The sequence below is a fragment of the Tasmannia lanceolata genome, unplaced genomic scaffold, assembly GCF_043159265.1.
Source record: "Tasmannia lanceolata isolate RefF3 unplaced genomic scaffold, GAP_Taslan_0.1 ptg000002l, whole genome shotgun sequence".
NCBI lineage: Eukaryota > Viridiplantae > Streptophyta > Magnoliopsida > Canellales > Winteraceae > Tasmannia > Tasmannia lanceolata.
In genome coordinates, this window is record NW_027518679.1 from 16,716,825 (window position 1) to 16,736,032 (window position 19,208).

At 39.5% G+C, this 19,208-nt stretch overlaps 1 protein-coding gene across 1 annotated transcript in view; it reads right to left on the reverse strand.

The window, feature by feature from the left end:
* The window catches only part of LOC143880688 (ABC transporter D family member 1-like), a 135,078-nt gene that overhangs the window by 79,118 nt on the left and 36,752 nt on the right, over positions 1–19,208 (reverse strand). The window contains exons 5-8 of the mRNA XM_077383679.1: positions 11,446–11,643; positions 10,287–10,741; positions 5,542–5,680; positions 5,379–5,460 (exon numbers count right to left, since the gene is read on the reverse strand). Of these exons, the coding sequence (XP_077239794.1) occupies positions 5,379–5,460; positions 5,542–5,680; positions 10,287–10,741; positions 11,446–11,643 (874 nt within the window). The remainder of the gene's footprint in view (positions 1–5,378; positions 5,461–5,541; positions 5,681–10,286; positions 10,742–11,445; positions 11,644–19,208) is intronic.

Sequence of the window (19,208 nt, forward strand, 5' to 3'; positions counted from 1 at the left end):
GGCATCAATTGGTATCAAGACTAGAATATGCTGGTACCTAGTTATATAACTAATTTCATATGGATGTAACAAGAGCACGGGGTAGAGGGTCATCAAAACACTCCTGTTGAAGCAAGAGAGAAAGAATTAGAGGCAACTAAGGCAGCATTAAGGTTGCCATGAGATCCAAGAGTGTAATGATAGCAGCAACTCATTCGAAGATAAAAAATTTAACCCTTTCTTTGAATGAGCTCCATGTGCTAAGTGGGGTGAGAGTGAGGAAACAATAGATTGCCCAATTCATGGAAAGAAGCCCTAGAGATTATGAAATGAATTCTGATATCCCTGATTTTGTGGGGAGGCACCATCCTCGGGATGCTATTGATTGGTGGAACATTATGGAATGAGTCTTCGATTATAAAGATGTGTTGGATCATAAAATGCTAAAAATTGTGGCCATCAGTTGAGAAAAAGTGTGTTGGCATGATGTGAACAGCTCATCAGTAACGTGAGAGCATATGTGGAAGCCCTCACATCATTGAAGAAGATGAATATGATAAAAATTTCTGCTGAAAATTATTTATAGCGCTTGTACAAGTAAAAGCAAAATTTGGAGCAAGTCGATTGAAGTGTACATGGCAACATGAAAGAGCTTCACCATCTCATAACCCGGAATGACGAGATAAAGGGAAGAGCAGATTATGGCATGTTAAATAGGCGGACTGCATTTTCCCATACATGTAGTTACTCTCTAACTGATAATGCATATAATTTAGCGACAAAGGTAGGAAAGCAGCAAAATAGTGTAGAGACATGATGGAATAAAAGAGAGGCTACCATCAAAAGAAATTCCAATCATGGGAAGCAAGTTAATTGTAGGAGTGACAATAGGGGCAAGACGTTCGAGCACCCAATCCTCGAGCATTTGGAAGGGAAAATCAGGCAACTTCAACAGTTAAAGATGTGCAAGAGGGTAGAGGTCCAAATTAGCAAGGAGACCCAATACTTTAAATGCCTTAGATTCAAGAATATATATATATATATATATATATATATATATATATATATGAGAAAACGGTTCCTACACATATGTGTAGAGAGTTCTCTACACACTAGCTTAAAATACAGTGGGGGTCCACATTGTTTGAGTGATCCAAGCCATCCATTTTAAAGGCCCTCACATAGATAGGGTGTCTACAAAAAATCAGATCCATAGGATCATCCCAACCCTACGATTTGTGGAGGTAAAATGGATGTCTTTAAACCTTCACAAATTAGTCCATTTTTTGCCTCCACAGTTCGAATGGTTAGGATGATCCTATGGATCTGATTTTTTGTGGACACCCTATCTATGTGAGGGCCTTAAAAATGAATGGTTTGGATCACCCAAATAATGTGGCCCCCACTGTATTTTAAACTAGTGTGTAGATAACTTATCTACACATATGTGTAGGAACCGTTTTCTCTCTCTCTCTCTCTCTCTCTCTCTCTCTCTATATATATATATATATATATATTTACATATCATCAACCTATCCAAACTGATAATTTGTCAACCATGTCGAGGAGGAGAAAGATGAGTAGGAAGGTGTTGGTGATTCCATCTATGACAATGGGCCAAATAAGGCAGCAAATGAAGTCCTGTGGAGTGATTATGGTGAGACATTGGTCATCCGAAAGAGTGTGATTCTTGTAAGGCCTCATAAGAGGGAGATTGGTTGCATACGAACATCTTTCACTCCCGATGCACTATCAAATGGAAAGTGCAACATGATTATTGATTGGAGGAATTGTGAGAACATTGTATCCAAAATCATGGTCTACATGCAACAAGAAAAGATAGAGATGCACCCTAGGCCATACAAGATTGCATGGTTCAAGAAAGGAAACAAGGTAACAGCTGCTAAGCATTTCTAGCATCATTTTCTATTAGTAGATACTATAAGGATGAAGAATGGTGTGATGTAGCACCTCTGGACACCTACTAGTTGGTTTTCGGATGACCATGGCAATACAATCATAGGACTGTCCATGATATGGTGTACTTCGACGAAATGGTGGGCTATCTAAAGCCACTGGTGTGTTCATGAGAATGATGAACCAGATCTACATGCCCTTCATTAGGAAGTTTAAGATGTGCGGCTTATTGACAGGTAGTCGTTCTGGGATGTGGTACAGAAAAAAGAAAAAAGATAAAAAAAAACTTCAGGTGGAGAAGGTGGAGGCTATCCTTACATGGCCTATGCCTACAAGCATTCAATATATCCGTAGCTTTCACGGTTTAGCCACTTTCTATAGGCAGACCAACATAAATTTCTATTCCATCGTTCCATTGACCACTGATTGTCTAAGAGGTGGTACTTTAGAGGACAAAAGAGGCAAAGAAGAAGAGCTTTTAGTTAACGAAGGAAAAGCTGACAACAAGGTTTCAGGTTTCGGTTTTTGTATGTGTTTTGGTCGTGACGGAAATGGAAACATGCCAGATTTAGATGAAAATTTCGGTGAAAATACCGTAAGATCACAAAAACAAATAAAAAGGTATGCAAATGATGGACATTTAAAATGAAACTTTAGGAAGTGATAGAAAAAGCAAAAATACGGACAGAAAAACCATCACAAATAAAAAATGCATAATGGCCTATATATATAAGATGCTGGTATAGTATTACACAAACACAAAATAGCAAAGGAAGATATTTTTCCTTTTTCAAAATGATTTTTTAACATACTATAAACAATTATAACAAAGATATAAAATAGTAAAAAATGCAACATAAATGTTATGTATGACAATGGATGTCTAAAGGTGTATATGCCTTGATATTGTTTGTTTTTTCTAATAGTTAATTTTTTTTACTTTTAATAAAATGGAATGTGCTAGCATCCATTGCAAAAGACATTTCGCGGATGGGCTGTTGCATGTGAGAGCAGCTAACTCGTGAATGAAGACAAAATCTGCTGAAAAGTGAGCCTGTATGTCTGCTCACAAGCAACAGCCCATCCGTGAAATGCCTTCTGCGATGGACGCTAGCAAATCCCTAATAAAATATAAAAAATTATAATATTATAAAATATGGTATGTAACAATACAACAATATGCATTGTGTCATTTATATTATTTTCTTGGCCATTCTGATTTTTATGATTTTTAAATTTAATTTACTGTTTTCTAATCATTTTAGTACAATAAATTAATTTTCCCTATTTTAAATAAAATAAACAATTTTCTAGCATTTCCTGAAGATTCATTTTAATTTTCTGTCATCTCCATATGTTACCTTTTCATGATTTTATAGGATTTCAATTGAAATTTCCAGCTAAAACATGTTTCCAAGTTTTGAAAACATCCAAGCTCACCAAATTAGCCTAAATTTGAGGTGTTTGTCTAGTTTAGTTCTTTCTCTATTGGTGTTTGGTGTCCTTTTGTAGCTCTTTTGAGCCTTCTGTTTTCTTTTGCTTTTCCTTCCATGTTCTGGCAAGGTTGCCTTTTGATCTTCATGTATATCTCTCTGTTTAGTTATATATCTGGTCGGGGTCCTGCCTAACCCCAGCTTGCCCATCAAAAAAAAAAATGTTTCCAAGTTTTAACTGAAATAATGTAATATATACACCTAGGTTTTGGTTTCAGTATGCATATTGATTTCGGTATGCGTTTCGATGGGGATGAAAACAAAAATATTTTGTTCGTTTTGTGTTGATTTCAGTGGAAATTTAAAACCATGTATGACAGAGCCTCAAGTTTTAAAGGTCAATGAGCTGGATTGTGATGCCTGAGAATTGGAGCGATATCGAGCTAGAGGGTTGTCATATAACTTTCATCAGTGAAAGTAGACCAACACTACTGTTGATACTCTACATACGAAGCTGAGTTTTATGCCGTTGTTCAGGTTTTTCGCCATTGGATGCCTTATTTGATTCAACGGGAGTTCATTTAATTTTTCAGATAATGAGAAACTTAAGCACATTAATGGAAAACATAAATTGAGTAGCCGAAATGCTAGATGGGTAGCTTACCTTTAGGAATTCACCTTCATCATTTGACATAAGGCAGGAACCCAGGATAACAACATAAGTCAGGATGTCACAATAAAATGGCAAATGCTTTGAGCATAAGCTTCGTGTTATTGATCTCTATGTTTGCCAAAGTAATTCGGTTTTTAACATGATGTAAAGTTATATGCAGAGCAAGGTTTTAAATTTCGGGTCCGAAATTTTGAAATTCGGATTTTGGCTTAAATTTTGGATTCAAAACCGAAACCGAAATTTCAATCCTTGATGCAGAAGGCGTGGATTGTTCTACAATATGGGCACAACGTTAGCAACTTAGCATGGAGCGGTTGACAACTAATTGGTTTAGGATGGGTAACTCTCCAAAAGAATTAGGTTTTGCATTCCGACTAGTTCTTTGAGAGAACATTATGTTTGAGTTACATGGTGAGGGCCTAGCTGGACACTTTGGTAAGGGGCAAGACAATTGCCTCTATAGAAGAGTGGGGGCCTAGATGGACACTTTTGCTATCATGTCTTTTATGTTTTTCAATGCACAAAAATAGAGCCAACTCAACCAAAGTTCTTAGGTAACAACTATGTTTTTCAATTTGACTAAAATAATCCTAGACACTAATTCATGATTTATGACTATACAGATAAAATGACAAGAACAACCATGTAGTACGATATGATAACAATTCTAATATATTAGTTCAGTACTCGCACTTCTATAAGGAGAGTAATTCTTCTAAACAACTAATTTGTAATGTTGAAATGTATGTGAACTAATTTAACCAACAGACAACTTATCTTTCCCTCTCTCCAATTATTCAATATCCACACCAGATCCAATTCTATATAACTTCTAGATAACCAAGTCTAGGTAAGTGAAAATTCCATGGAACTCAATATGTAGGGAATACTGATACCATTAGCCCATAAAATGGAATTAACGCTATACAAATGGAACTGGAAAAAAGGGAATCCTTTTGCTACCCAATTAAATATTGTGGGTAGTTGGCATGGGTATTTTACTATTGGTCATGGGATGACTATTTTGCCCCTCACAAAACAAGAAATACAAAGAACAACTAAGCTCTCATCTTAAGAGTTATGGGAAGCCTACAAAAGCCAATAAAATCCCACTATTTCCCCATTCTCTTAGGAACTCTCAAGAAGACTAATTTCTGAGAACTGTATCGCCACCTTGATATAGAAAAAGGAAGCAATGAGTGAATCTAATTGCTTTACAAACATATCTCAAGATGGTCCTATTCTATTGTTCAAACCACAATCTACAATTATCAAAAACTATAGAAAGTAGCATTACAGCCGCCAGCTTAGCTCTTACATAAACATTAAGAATGAATGAAAGAAGGCTTCATCAAGTCTATTGACCAAAAAATTACCAGTTATCAACAGATTAGATCCTGGCTCAACCTTAAGGGTCAAATCTTTCACCAATACATTACCTGTCACAGGTGTAACTACCTAGAAACACATTTCTGATTGTTAGTAATAAAAAATTCAAAATCTAATCGAAATCAAAGGAAAATCAATTTATTGAAGTACCTTGACACCGGAAAACTCAATAAAGTTTGCTTCACTAAAATAGTTCCTACTTGCATCAGTTTGAATAGAATATTTTTCATGAACACCACTTAGCTCTCTTGATATGACCAGTAATTCATGGATGCGGTCGGCATAACCACTGTCAATCAGAAAAATAGAATGACAAAAAATGTTCACAAAGCAACAAATCATTGCGACGAAAAGTTAAATACCTTCATGTATTAAAATTCAAGACCCGTCAAAGTCTCAAAAACAAAATGATGAAGAAAGTATGCAACAAAAGACAACTATAACAAATATTAACAGCTAAGAATATAAATGTAACACGTTCAATAAGTGCACACGCACAAACGCACGCACGCGCGCGCGCACACACACACACACACAAAGCTAAAAATTTATTTTGACCTTGGAATTTCTTATAAAATTATTTAAATAAAAGTTCCTTTTAATCACCAAATTTAACATAATTTTGGCTATTATGTTGTTCAAAATATATACAATATTTTCATCAGACTATAAGCAATGCTTCTAAATAATTGTTGATTTTCCCAAAATAAAAAGGAAATAAATTTCTTTTCAGTTAACCCAAATATGACAAGAAGCAACCAAAATGATTACCAACATCTGCTGGTATTGGGCCCAGAGCAGACCACATATGCCAAAATTTTACGGAGTAGGACCACGAATAGCTGTAGTCATTATTCAATGACAATCATAGTACAAACCATTACCACTTAAAACAAAGAGATCAATGAGCCTTCTGAATCATCAAACAACAGAATGAATGAAAGTGGGCAATAATTCGTTATTAGCTAAAGTCCTAAACCTAGAAGCCTACCTCTCCACATAAATGAGTCTAACAAAGTTAGTGAAGATTACACTAAGAACACTAGGAAAAGCACCTCAGTTAGTCCGGTACGATGCCATGTCATAATATTAGTTAGTGCGTGTAAGAGGTGTCAATGCAAAATATCAATCCAAATTATGGTGAAAGATCCTAAGCGCCTCAACTTGCAAAAGCAGGTCACATTTAGGTACAGTATAGAAAGTTAAGACCTAGGGCATCCTAATTCTGAGAACGAAAACCCGATATTATGCATGCCCAAGCAAAAAAATAAGTTGTAGACTAGCTACAGTTAGTTCTGGATGGGTATCGCTAGTCATATACCTGGTGACTAGGCAGCCAAACAAAAACGTTGAGTGACTTCCTAATACATCAAACACACGACGAGTGTTTGAGGTGTACCCTTGAGGCATATAGTACTTTGAGACGCATGCATCAAACCCCTGGCAATGAGTTCGTACTGGGATAGTCACTGGATAGTGGCTTGAGCCATTCATAGTCATACGACTCATACTTCATAAAATTGGTTAGAGTGGTCTGTCCTAGGCCCAACACCAGCAGAACTGTAAAAAAAAAGGGCGGCCCAACACCAGCAGGACTGTGTGATTTATAAATCATCAAACAATAAAATGAATGTAAGGGGGTGACAAGTCGATCTAAGATAAGGGCATATGCGCCATGTCTGAGGCATACGCCCAAATACAAGGGTGAAGTAGCAACTTTATAGAATCACTGTTTTCTTAGTTTCTGTTCATTTTAAGCTTCAACATGTTCTAACGTTTAGGTTAAGCTAAGGGATGCATGTAAAGCTATTTTACAAAGAAAATTATCTCATATTTAGAGATAATTTGAGGTTAGGGCGAGCGGCGTCGAGGTTTTGGGAAATGATTAATATTCACAATTACTCTGCAATTGTTGATCAAAATCAAAATGCAACACTTTTAGGTGATTATTTCATCAGGATCTAACAACCAGAGTAGAAATCTTCTTGTTCTCATCATATTTTCTTTCTACCATCAATATATTAAAAAATGATATAATCCATTTTCGGGTGTTGCTTTGAACTGTTATGGAGTTGTTGAGTTGTTTTGGAATATGGGGTGTATTATAGAGTTTTAGCTTATCATGTTGCTATCTGGCAGGAAGCAGAAGTTTGCATGGAAACATGCACGAGAAATGCTGAGAGAACAAACCATGGGTTACATTCGTTATTATTAACTGAACAATGATATATGGTTGGAAAGTGAAGCGTCTCTATTTCTAGGAAAAAAATTCTTTTTGGCTGTTATCCTAAATTTTTCTCATTCTCTGTCACTATGAAACTTTTAACTATAAGAGTGTTTTTATAAAACAAATTGAAAAATATAACCATTAAAAAAATGAAACTTTTCACTATAAATATCAAGATATTTATGAGGTTTACATCTCGGAAGCGCTTTTGATCGTCTTATTTTTTCTACACTTCTATGCTCTTGTTTTTCTAAGGTTTTTCTTTTCGAAGGGCCTTCGCTATAGCTTAGAGGGAAGCAGAGCAAGGCTGGAGGTGAGCATTTGTCGCCTTTGCACCTGCAACCCTCACCCCCGACACCACCAGCGTCTCCTCGATAGGCAATTTCACCAGCTTTTGACAATACGCACTCAATACCTAACTGGATAAATGTCGAAGGGTCGGCCATTATTTTGAAGAACAACCCATTATCTCGAACCTGGCTGTCGGACAACTTCTTAAAAATGGCAATGACTGTGCAGAACAAATCACTCTGTCTGAAGAAAGTCAAATACCTAGAAGGCGGTGGTGTCACAGAATAAATCATTGTCTGAAGAATGTCAAATACCTAGAAGGCGGCGGTGTCACATCCCTCTTCACCACTAAATCATCTATTGTTCATTAAAGATAGTCAAATACCAAAAAATGTCATCTCCATAGATCCATTGCACCATGATTTATCCCTACTTATCACTCAATCCCCAATAGTGCCCATGGATGGCAAAACCAAGGTTACCAGAGCGGGAATCGAAAGCGGGAATCGAAGGTTCCCGGGATGGTCGGAAGCGGGAATCGTGAAGTCGCCGAAGTCACCGGAGAGTCGTCGGGGAGTCACTGGGGAGTCGTCGGAGAATCGTCGGGGAATTGTCGGGGAATCGTTGGGGAGTTGGGCATCACCAGGGAATCTCCGGGGAATCGCCGAGAAATCACGTTTCACATAACATTAAAACGAGGTTCCCAAAGTAGGAATCGGGTTTCCGGGGAATCATAAACTGCGATTCCCAAAAGTGGGAATCAGGTTTCCACCGAATCCAAGCCGGGATTCCCAATTTTTGGGGATTCACGAAGATTCCCGTTTCGGATTCGAAAACCCGGGAATCGAGGTTCACCACTCCCAGGGAAGAATCCTGCTTGGGCAAAACCCCATTATTGGCAGATCCTCTTGCCGTCAATTGGACTCTTAACAATTCTCAATGTTTACAGTTTGAGGAGTATTATTGTGCCTGGCAACCACATCAAATGGCATCTTTGTTGACTTTGAGGGAGACCCCACTAACCCTTTGAATTGGCAACTAATCCTTCTAGGGTTGTCGTCGTTTGAATACCCATTAAAATCATCATCGGGTCGTGGGATTTCTTTGAGCAAAAGAAACCATTTTTAAATGTTTATTATGGCCCCTCTGGTCATCCACGACTCGAAAATCCCTCCTCTCACTCTCCCTAGTTCCATCCATACCAGTTGATCATATCTTGTTGTTCCTTGGCTTCATGGTACAATTCGCCGCATGGAAACCACCATCGTAAACCCCATAGTTTGATGGCTGTTAAATAATCAGTCTAAGTAGTAGGAAAATAGCAATATGAAATCAATTCTCTAAACGGTTTTCATCACAAAAAATTTGTAAATCCAAGGTTTTGATTAGTGGTGACCACAGCGAGAGAGAGATGAGAGATAAGAGAGGAGAGCTGAGAAAGAAGACAAAGTAGAAGAGGAAGAATCATAATGAAGAAGATTTTTCCATTTTAGAAAAGTAACAAAAAGTGCACAAAAGGGGGTAGAAATTATGGAAAGGGGGATGGAAATATCATTTGTTTAAATATATTGGAAATTTCTCAACACCGATTACCCCATTTTGGTCCAAGCCCATAAAGTATCCCTCTTCTTTGGGTCATTAGAACAAAATAGTAAAAGCTCCTCATCACAGCCAATCCTACTCTTAAGAAACACTTGTATATCCACATTCTCTATTTCACCAATAGTCGTCCTCCCAGCATAAACAATTAAAAAGTCAAATCGACTCAACCATGCGCCTTCTCTAGATGTAGCACCATATCTATAGACAATTGTCATTTTGAGGCTGAATTAAAAGAAAATTCCAGGTTGCTATGTAACAATTGAAAAACGTGGAAAATGATTTTCTTAAATGGGACAGGTGTCAGACATTAAAACTTATTTCTTTAGTGAAGGTTACTCTGAATTTCACATTTCCAGAAATTGTATGAGTTCTTTGTATTGTGTGTTTCCATGCTTATGTAGATAAACAATTTCTGAAACTGCGGAACTAACATAGTTATCACTTATCACCAAAGATGTGGTAAGTTTCAAATACCTATGAAAAAATTCAGTTCACAGCTTATATTATACATGGGTTTTGCTAACGAGTATCCTTATGGCACTCGTTAAGGTGAATTGGAAAAGAAATTTGACACATGTTTTGATAAAGAAATCTCAAAACAGGTGTAAAAGTCTGCACGCATGCGCGCGCACGTGCGCACACACATATATCAACTCAAATAGCTGTAATGATATTATTTGAAGAGATCCCTAAAATAAATAGAGAAACATATAAGTATAAGGAACTAATATTCCATGTAATAAACAGACAGGTCAATAATGGTTCAAAAAATAACCTGAGACGATTTAGCCGTCGTGAACTGATAGATAGAGTACCCATCGACTGAAACAAAGATATGATCACAGTTGTATGATATCTTAGATTACTTAACATCTGTGCTCGTCCTAGAGTCGAACCATCAGGTCTCAGATTGCCCGCAAAAAAGGGCTCAATAATGAGGACAACTCCGAACGTAGCACCAAGGTATTTCAACAGGAAATCTTGAATCATTCCAAACCACCAATGGTCATGCAGAACAAGATTCATGTGCCTAATAAGAGTCTTGAACTGGTTTTGGATATGAGACGCTTCTCTATTCTCCCCACCATAAAATGCCACACTTTCTGCATGGGTCCTTAACCGTGAATGGAGCTGTCTATATTCCCCTTCCAATTGTTGCTCCTTGGACATCAGTTTTCCGAATGCAGGAGAGAAGTTTCTAATCACAGCCCCTGCAACTGTTACATAAGCCTGGAAAAGCAACAAAAAAATGATAACTGGCCAACACAGTGAACAAGCATGGTTTTAAATTTCGGCCGAAATTACAAAAATTTATAGGAAAATTTTAAAAATTTTGGCCGAAATTTTCAGATTTACATCGAAATTACCGAAATTTTCCACCGAAATTTCAGTTTCAGCTGAGGCCAAAACTGAAAACGAAATTTCAAACCTTGGTCACAAGAATACCAATGATTGTGATACAATCCCAAAACACTGAAACAGTTAAATATGTACCTTACTCAAAAACTTTACAGTGAAAAATATGGTTCTGTGCATAGTGAAAAATGTCATTATCAGTAACCTTATCTCAAGAATTTATCAGGATATTTCCAAAAATTAAGGCTTCTTGTAAGATATTACCCGGAAAACAAGTAGGAAAAAAATAAAGTGTATAGAGTTGGAAATGAAAAACAGGGAACTTGAAAAAAATAATAACAGAATACATGTAAAATAGGATGGAACTTGAAAAAAAATAATAACAGAATACATGTAAAATAGGATTACATTGTGAAATAAAATGGCAATAGTATCGTCACAAAAATGTTGGGAGATCATATTGAGAAAATCTTGTTTCTGAAAATAACATGACAACATTGCAGGTTCCCAAAATTGTGGAGATAACTAGAGAAATGTGTGAATCATTCCCATTAACTATAAGATGTGGAAACGCCTACCAATATCCAAAGTATATACTTTGGGCTCGTATAAGAACACAAGCACCAGGTATACAGCAGACCATCAGTAACAGCTGTCAGATCCTCCTGTACAAGGTCACTCAGTTCTTCACATAACCTTGGTATATCACTTGCAATTCGTTGTTCTGGATTCGTAATTCGGCCATCAACATGTGAAATTTTGTAGTATGCCATATTCTGGAACCCAAAAGAAATCAAATGAACCATGCATTAAGATCTCTATTATTCTACATGGGCTAAATATAATATTATTCATCCATAGTAGGCTGTTCCTCAAGTAATTTCATACAATAAAAGAATACAATGAAATTACTCTACTATATTGTTACCAATATGATCAGTAGGTAACATTAATGGATTTCTATGCTCTTTAATCATAATAATAAAAAAAAGTATAACTGTTTAACAATAACAAAGTTTCAATATAGCTGGAGGATCAGATCCACCCATTGATCACATACTGTCATAATCTGATGTATATGAGGGCATTAGGTATTTTCAAGGAACCTTCTTCACGCAATATGGAGTGCATACTTTGACAAAACATTCATGCATTGAACATTTTTACAAATTTATGGCTATGTCAAATGACAAGGGCATGGACTATATCCGTCTCGATTTCATCATTGGTTCCAAGGTGGCTAAACGACCTTCAAAATTTCTCCATTCTCATTTCTATACATAACATCCACCCCTGTCGGGCCTACAGTCCCAATTAAGGTACCATAATACCACTGTAAATGAACCTAATACCATTGCGTAGAGGGCAATTCCATGCAATGCGCTTTTTCTCCCTCATCAGCAGGCAAATAATGATGATTTCCTGACCTCAATGGAAGTCATGACAGGAAGGCCCCAAAATTCCTTCTGTTACTAAAGCCTTTTGTTAATGCTGTTAGAATAAGCTTATGTAGCCTAAGGGCATTATAGACTTTTCATATTCTTCTCATAATAAATATATATGTGTGTGTTAGGGCAAGACGGCTAACACACACAACATTTCATTCTCAAATCTCTCTGTTAACATGGTATCAAAGCCCTAGGGTTCCTCGATGCTCGAGGGACCTCCATTGAAGACCTCTTGTCTTCCTCCATTGAAGTCCATGCCCATGCCCTAACTCCTTCTTCTTCTTCTTCTTCTTCTTTTCTATCTTTCTCCTCCCCTTTTTCTCTGTACAAAACCCGACCTGTTCCCTGGTTGCCCCCCTGGAACACCCAACCTCTTCCCTGTTTGCCCCTGCGCGCCCCCCCTGAACGCCCCCTGGGAAACCCAGATTGCCCCCTGCGCGCCCCCCTGTGTGCTCCCCTGGAAACCCAACCTCTTCCCTGTTTACCCCTGCGCCCCCCCCCCCCCCCCGCCCCCCCTGAAATCCAAGGTTGCCCCCTGCGTGCCCCCCTGGAAAACCCAAGTTGCCCCCCCTGCGCGCCCTCCTTTCTTTTTTTTAACATCTTTCCCCATCTTCTTTGACCTATAAGGGTAGCGTTCTTCTCTTCTAACCGTCGGGTGTTCCTGCTTTAAATCTTCCCGTTACATTTCTCACCTTTTTGGTCGCAGCTCCGCTTTGTTACATTTGTCTTTGATTCCTACTTGATGACTTAAGCTTTGTCTCTATGTTTCGTTGTAGTTCCACGAGTATAAGGCTTCGTGCTTGTTCTTTCGGGGTCCTTTCGGCGGATGTTTGTGGTTTTTCCTTTTGATTGTTTATCTCCGTGGTGATTTGCTTGCCTATATTTGGCTGCCCTTTTCTGTGGGTGTCTGTGATAGTTGTGGTGTCTTGTCTGGTCTGCTTTACCGACATCCCACTAGAGTTTTGGTGTTTATTATGGCCTTGCCATCAGCTTCTTCCTCCGGTTCATTTTCGGTGTCAGTGACCTCTATGACATCCATTAAATTGGATGGTGCTAATTACCCTGCCTGGAGTCGTTCTGTTCACCTCTATCTGCGAGGTCAGGGCAAGTTACGTTTCCTCACGACGGATCCTCCGAATCCAAAAGATGTTGGGTATGATAAGTGGAGTCAGGAGGATGCCCAACTCCAGTCTCTTCTCTGTCAGAGTATGGAACCAAAGATTGCGAGCCACATGCTATTTCTGGATACATCACGGGCAGTCTGGTTGCGTGCTGAGACACTCTATTCCGGCAGCAACAATCTCATGCGGATTATTGATGTTTACAGTGACTTCCTTCGTATCTCGCGTGGAGATAAGACCGTCGCTGAGTACTATTCAGATTTTGTTGGTCTTTGTGAGCAGATTCATATTTATCATCCACCGTCCACCGGCCTTAAGGCCTTGGCTCAACAGAAGAATGAGCTCCGTACTACTTGGTTTTTTTATGGCTTAGGGCCTAAGTTTGTCCCTCTTCGGCAACAGATCCTTGGGATAGGCACGCTCCCATCTTTGGATGAGATCTTTTCTCTCGTTCAGCGCACTCTACGTATCGATCCGACTATCTCTGTTGCTGGTGACCAGTCCGCCTTTGCTGCCCAGTCTGGTTCCTTTCGGAGCACTCGTGGTAGGGGTCGTGGTCGCGGTCGTCGCGGACAGGGCCTTGGCTTTGGCAGAGATTCAGGGGGAGGCCGTACTTATGGGGGTCGTGGCTCACGTCATTGCAGTGATTGTGACATGGAGGGTCACACTATTGATTTCTGTTACGATCTCCATCCCGAGCTGCGTCCCGCTCGAGCCGCCCACTTCGCTTCTAAGACACCTGCTGCACCTATTCCTGCTACCTCAGACACCATGGTCTCTCGGACTGAGTATGAGTCACTTTTGCGCCTACAGGAGAAAGGGAAACAACTGGCTGCTCAACTTGCCACAGAAGGTAGCAACCCATCTTGCTCCCTTAGCCATTCCGCTTCCTGGCTCATTGATTCTGGTGCCTTTCATCATATGACCGGTAACAGTACACTTCTTAGTTCCTTTACTTCTTGTGCTCCTACTAAGATGGTCACCTTGGCCAATGGGACTCAATATCTTATTTCAGGCACTGGGACTGTTACAGCCACCTCCCACTTATCCTTATCATCTGTACTTTGTGTTCCTACTTTTCTCTGCAATCTTCTTTCTGTTAGTCAGCTTACTAATCGCCTTAATTGTTCAGTAACATTCTTTCCGTCTTATTGTGTTTTTCAGGACCTTGCGACTGGGAAGAAGATTGGCTCGGGGCATGAGACTGATGGTCTATACTACCTGGATGATGCTATCACTCCCATGGCGTTTAGTACCTCAGCATATTTTTTTGTGGCACTGCCGGCTCAGTCATCCTTCTCCTGAGCGTCTGCAGCATTCTTCAGTTGTTTCTGGTGTTATTAGTCTTTTTCATTGTAAGTCCTGTCAGTATGGAAAACACCATCGTGTTTCCTACCCGTCTCTTTCTGTTAGTTGTGTCAGTAGTCCTTTCGAGTTAGTGCATTCTGATGTTTGAGGTCCATGTCGTACTCCTTCTATGTTTGGTGCGAAGTACTTTGTTATTTTTGTTGATGATTTTTCCAGGATGACCTGGCTTTATATAATAAAGGATCGTTCTGAGGTGTTTTCTACATTTTGTTTATTTTATGCTGAAATTACAAATCAATACTCATGTTCCCTTAAATATTTACGTACTGATAATGCCCGTGAGTATTTTTCTGATCGGCACGGTTTTCAGGAGTTTCTTTCTAGTCGTGGAATTATTCATCAGTCGTCTTGTGCCCACACTTCACAACAGAATGGTGTTGCCGAGCAGAAAATACGGTATCTTGTAGATATAGCTCGCACCATTCTGTATCAAATGCATGTTCCCAAATCTTTTTGGGTTAACGCTATGCTTATAGCCTGCTTTCTAGGTAATCGTCTACCCTCTTCAGTTCTTAGCAATCAATCCCCTTTTTCGATGTTACACCCTTTCTGGGGATCCGTTTCCGTTACCTCCCAAGGTGTTTGGGTGTGTTTGCTTTGTCCAGGATCTCACTCCAAGACTTGATAAATTGGCCCCAAGGGCAATCAAGTGTGTTTTCCTGGGTTATTCACGAACCCATAAGGGTTACCGATGCTACAGTCCTCAGGTTCGCCGCAAATTTATCAGTGTTGATGTCTCCTTTTTTTAGGATACTCCCTACTTTCTTGCTTCCTCTTCTTTACCGGTATCTCCTCCTCCGTTGCCGTTGCCGGTTCCGGTTCCAAGTCTGCCACCGGATCTGGTTCAGCATCCCTTCCAAGTATATACTCGCAAGCGTTCTACTACTTCAGTTGAGCCTGCATGCCCTGTCATCTCTTCTCAGCAAGCAGGTCCTTTACCCTCATCCTCTGATGATGCTGCTCAGGTTGATGATTCTCTTGATGCCCCCATTGCGAGTCGTACTCGTTCTCGTACCACTCATCACCCTATTTCTGATGCGGTAAGTTATGCTCGATTATCTCCTTCGTATACTGCATTTATATCCTCTTTGTCATCGATTTCTATTCCTCGCTCTGCACGAGAGGCTATGCTTGATTCGAGATGGCGGGCAACTATGGAGGCTGAGATGGATGCTTTGGCCAAAAATCAGACATGGCAGTTGGCCTCCCTTCCTCCTAGTGCTCAGGTAGTCGAATGTAAGTGGGTGTTCACCGTCAAATACCTACCTGATGGCTCTGTTGAGAGGTTAAAATCACGTCTTGTTGCAAAGGGCTTTACTCAGACTTATGAGATTGATTATGTTGAGACATTCTCTCCAGTGGCAAAGATTCCGTCCATCCGTGTATTGATTTCTTTGGCCGTGAATCAGTCTTGGCCACTAAATCAGTTGAATATCAAGAATGCGTTCCTCCATGGTGATTTGCAAGAGGTGTATATGGAGCAACCACCAGGGTTTGTTGCTCAGAGGGAGTTGCAGCATACCGTCTGTAAGCTTAGAAAGGCGATTTATGGTCTTAAACAGTCTCCTCGTGCTTGGTTTGGGAGATTCAGTGAGGCCATCCTACGATTTGGTATGAATCAATGTGCTGTAGACCATTCTCTGTTCAGCTTTCGAAGCAAGGATGGTCTGATTCTCCTAGTTGTATATGTTGATGACATTGTTATTACAGGGAATGACAAAGCAGGAATATAACGCCTCAAAGATTTCCTTCATAATGACTTCAGCACAAAAGACCTTAGTGTTCTGAGATACTTTTTAGGCATTGAAGTGGCACATTCACAAAGGGGGCTATCTTTGTCCCAAAGGAAGTATGCTCTTGATATTTTGGAAGAAACAGGTCTTCTTGGGGCAAAACCTGTACAGACTCCTATGAATCTGAATGTCAAGCTTTCACCTGATCAGGGGGAGCCACTAGACGATCCTGGTCGATACAGACGGTTAGTAGGACGGTTGATCTATCTCACAGTCACTCGTCCGGACATTGCATATGTTGTTGGTGTGGTTAGCCAGTATATGAGTGCGGCTCAAACATCACATTCGTCAGCTGTGATTCAAATAGTGAAGTATCTGAAGAAACCTCCAGGGAAAGGTCTTCTCTTCCGGAAGCATAACCGTTTGAGAATTGAGGGATACTCTGATGCAGACTGGGCCGGATCTCCTGCTGACCGGCGATCTACTAATGGCTATTGTACCTTCATAGGTGGAAATCTAGTATCGTGGAAGAGTAAGAAGCATGACGTTGTGTCTCGATCCAGTGCAGAAGCAGAATACAGGGCCATGGCTTACACCAGCTGTGAATTAATTTGATTACGATCGTTTATGTCAGAGATTGGATTCTCATACTCGTCCCCTGCGTCCATCTACTGTGACAACAAGTCAGCCATTCACATAGCTATGAATCCGGTATTTCACGAACGAACTAAGCATATAGAAGTGGATTGTCACTTTATTCGTCACAGGATTCAAACAGGCCAAATTCAAATCGAACGAATGATCAGATTGCAGACATGTTTACCAAGTCGTTGAATTGAGTTCGATTGAGTGATTTATGTAACAAGTTGGGCATGTATGACATTCATACTCCAGCTTGAGGGGGAGTGTTAGAATAAGCTTATGTAGCCTAAGGGCATTATAGTCTTTTCATATTCTTCTCATAATAAATATATATGTGTTAGGGCAAGACGGCTAACACACAACATTTCATTCTCAAATCTCTCTGTTAACAAATGCCATTACTGAAAACCCAATGGATACTGAACCTTCGGAGGATAGATTTCCATCCTTTTGGAACACCTAACATAAATGAATAGATGATTGCAAGATTTTCTCTTTACACATCAGACAAATATTAGCTAATCAAAAAACACTTCAAACTTTATCAAGGATGTTAAACCCATACGGAGTTTGCACGCCAGCTGGAATCGTGGGTTTGCTCCCCATAGACGCGAGTTCGAAGCCCCCCGGGCTTACCTGATGCATGTGGTTTACGGGTGATTGCGTGCATCCGTAGGGATTAGACCTGCCTTAAATGGGGTGGGGATACCCTATGTCATAAAAAAAAGGTGTTAATTTCACAGTCCAACAACTAGCATAAATTGTTGGAGTAATGGAGTCTTCCACACTATACCCATCGAAGCAATGGAATAATCATCCCCCATAAATGACCAAAAGGACTCAACCGAAAACTATCATTGGACTCAAAGGGAATGCACACGTTCTTTCAAAAAGATAATGTCTACAAGGTTCTGAATCTCTTTAAATTTTCTTTCAAATAGCCACCAATCTCATATTTTTAAACTTTCTTCCAAATACCCACTGATCACAAAGTTTAACATTTCCAAATACATAATAAGAAACTACCCTCCGCTGCAGTTTTAAAGGTATCTGACTTGCCGGTATCTCACAATTTAGCTTTGGAAAATTTCTCAGTTGCAGTTTTTTAAACGATAGGATCCTGTTCTGTGGATTTCTGTTGTATCAAACATCAAAACTAAAAGTGGTCCGAAGGTCATGTTGAATGGCATTGCTTGAGTGATGGGTTGCAGCAAATCTAATCTCCTTGCACATATTTGAGTCTCCAGCAATGTGTTTGTAGATCGAATTCAGCTCTCTTTTTTTTTTTTTTTTGAATGGTATCGAGTTCAGCTCTTTGGAACCCAATAGTGGAAAATTTGAGAGGGAGCAGAAGAATCGATTTGCTCAAATCTTCATTAGCCCCAATCTCTCAATCTATTCTATGCCTTTTCTAATGCCCAATTAGTGTGAAGAGGGTTGGAGCGGGAGGAATCCAGGGAAGGTGATTAGAGCGCTTGCTTCGGGAATATGGATAGATATTTTTGCAAAGCTGCTGAAGACGTCAAGTTTATGTTTGGATCAGGAGACATGATTAGGTTTTGGGCTGATCCAAGATGTAGCTGCAATATGTCTTTGCAGGCTTTATTTCAAGTTGAATGTTGTTGAGGAAGAGAACGAGAGAAAGAAATTGTGAGTTAGGGAGTCTCCCCCTCACTTATGTAATTACATATAATGAGAAATGTACAAAAGATGGATATGCCCATAGGCATATACATACATTAACACTCCCCCTCAAGCTGGAATGTATATGTCAAACATTCCTAGCTTGCTACAATTATCACTCAATTTAGCTTTGTTCAATGGCTTAGTAAACATATCCGCTAATTAGTCCACCGATCTAGTGAACACTGTGCATATTTCTCCGTTTTGAATCCGGTGCCAAATGAAGTGGCAATCAACCTCGATATGTTTAGTTCTCTCATGAAAGACTAGATTTGTGGCAATGTGAATCGATACCTTGTTGTCGCAATATAACTGAGAAGGAGATGATTGAGAGAAACCGATCTCT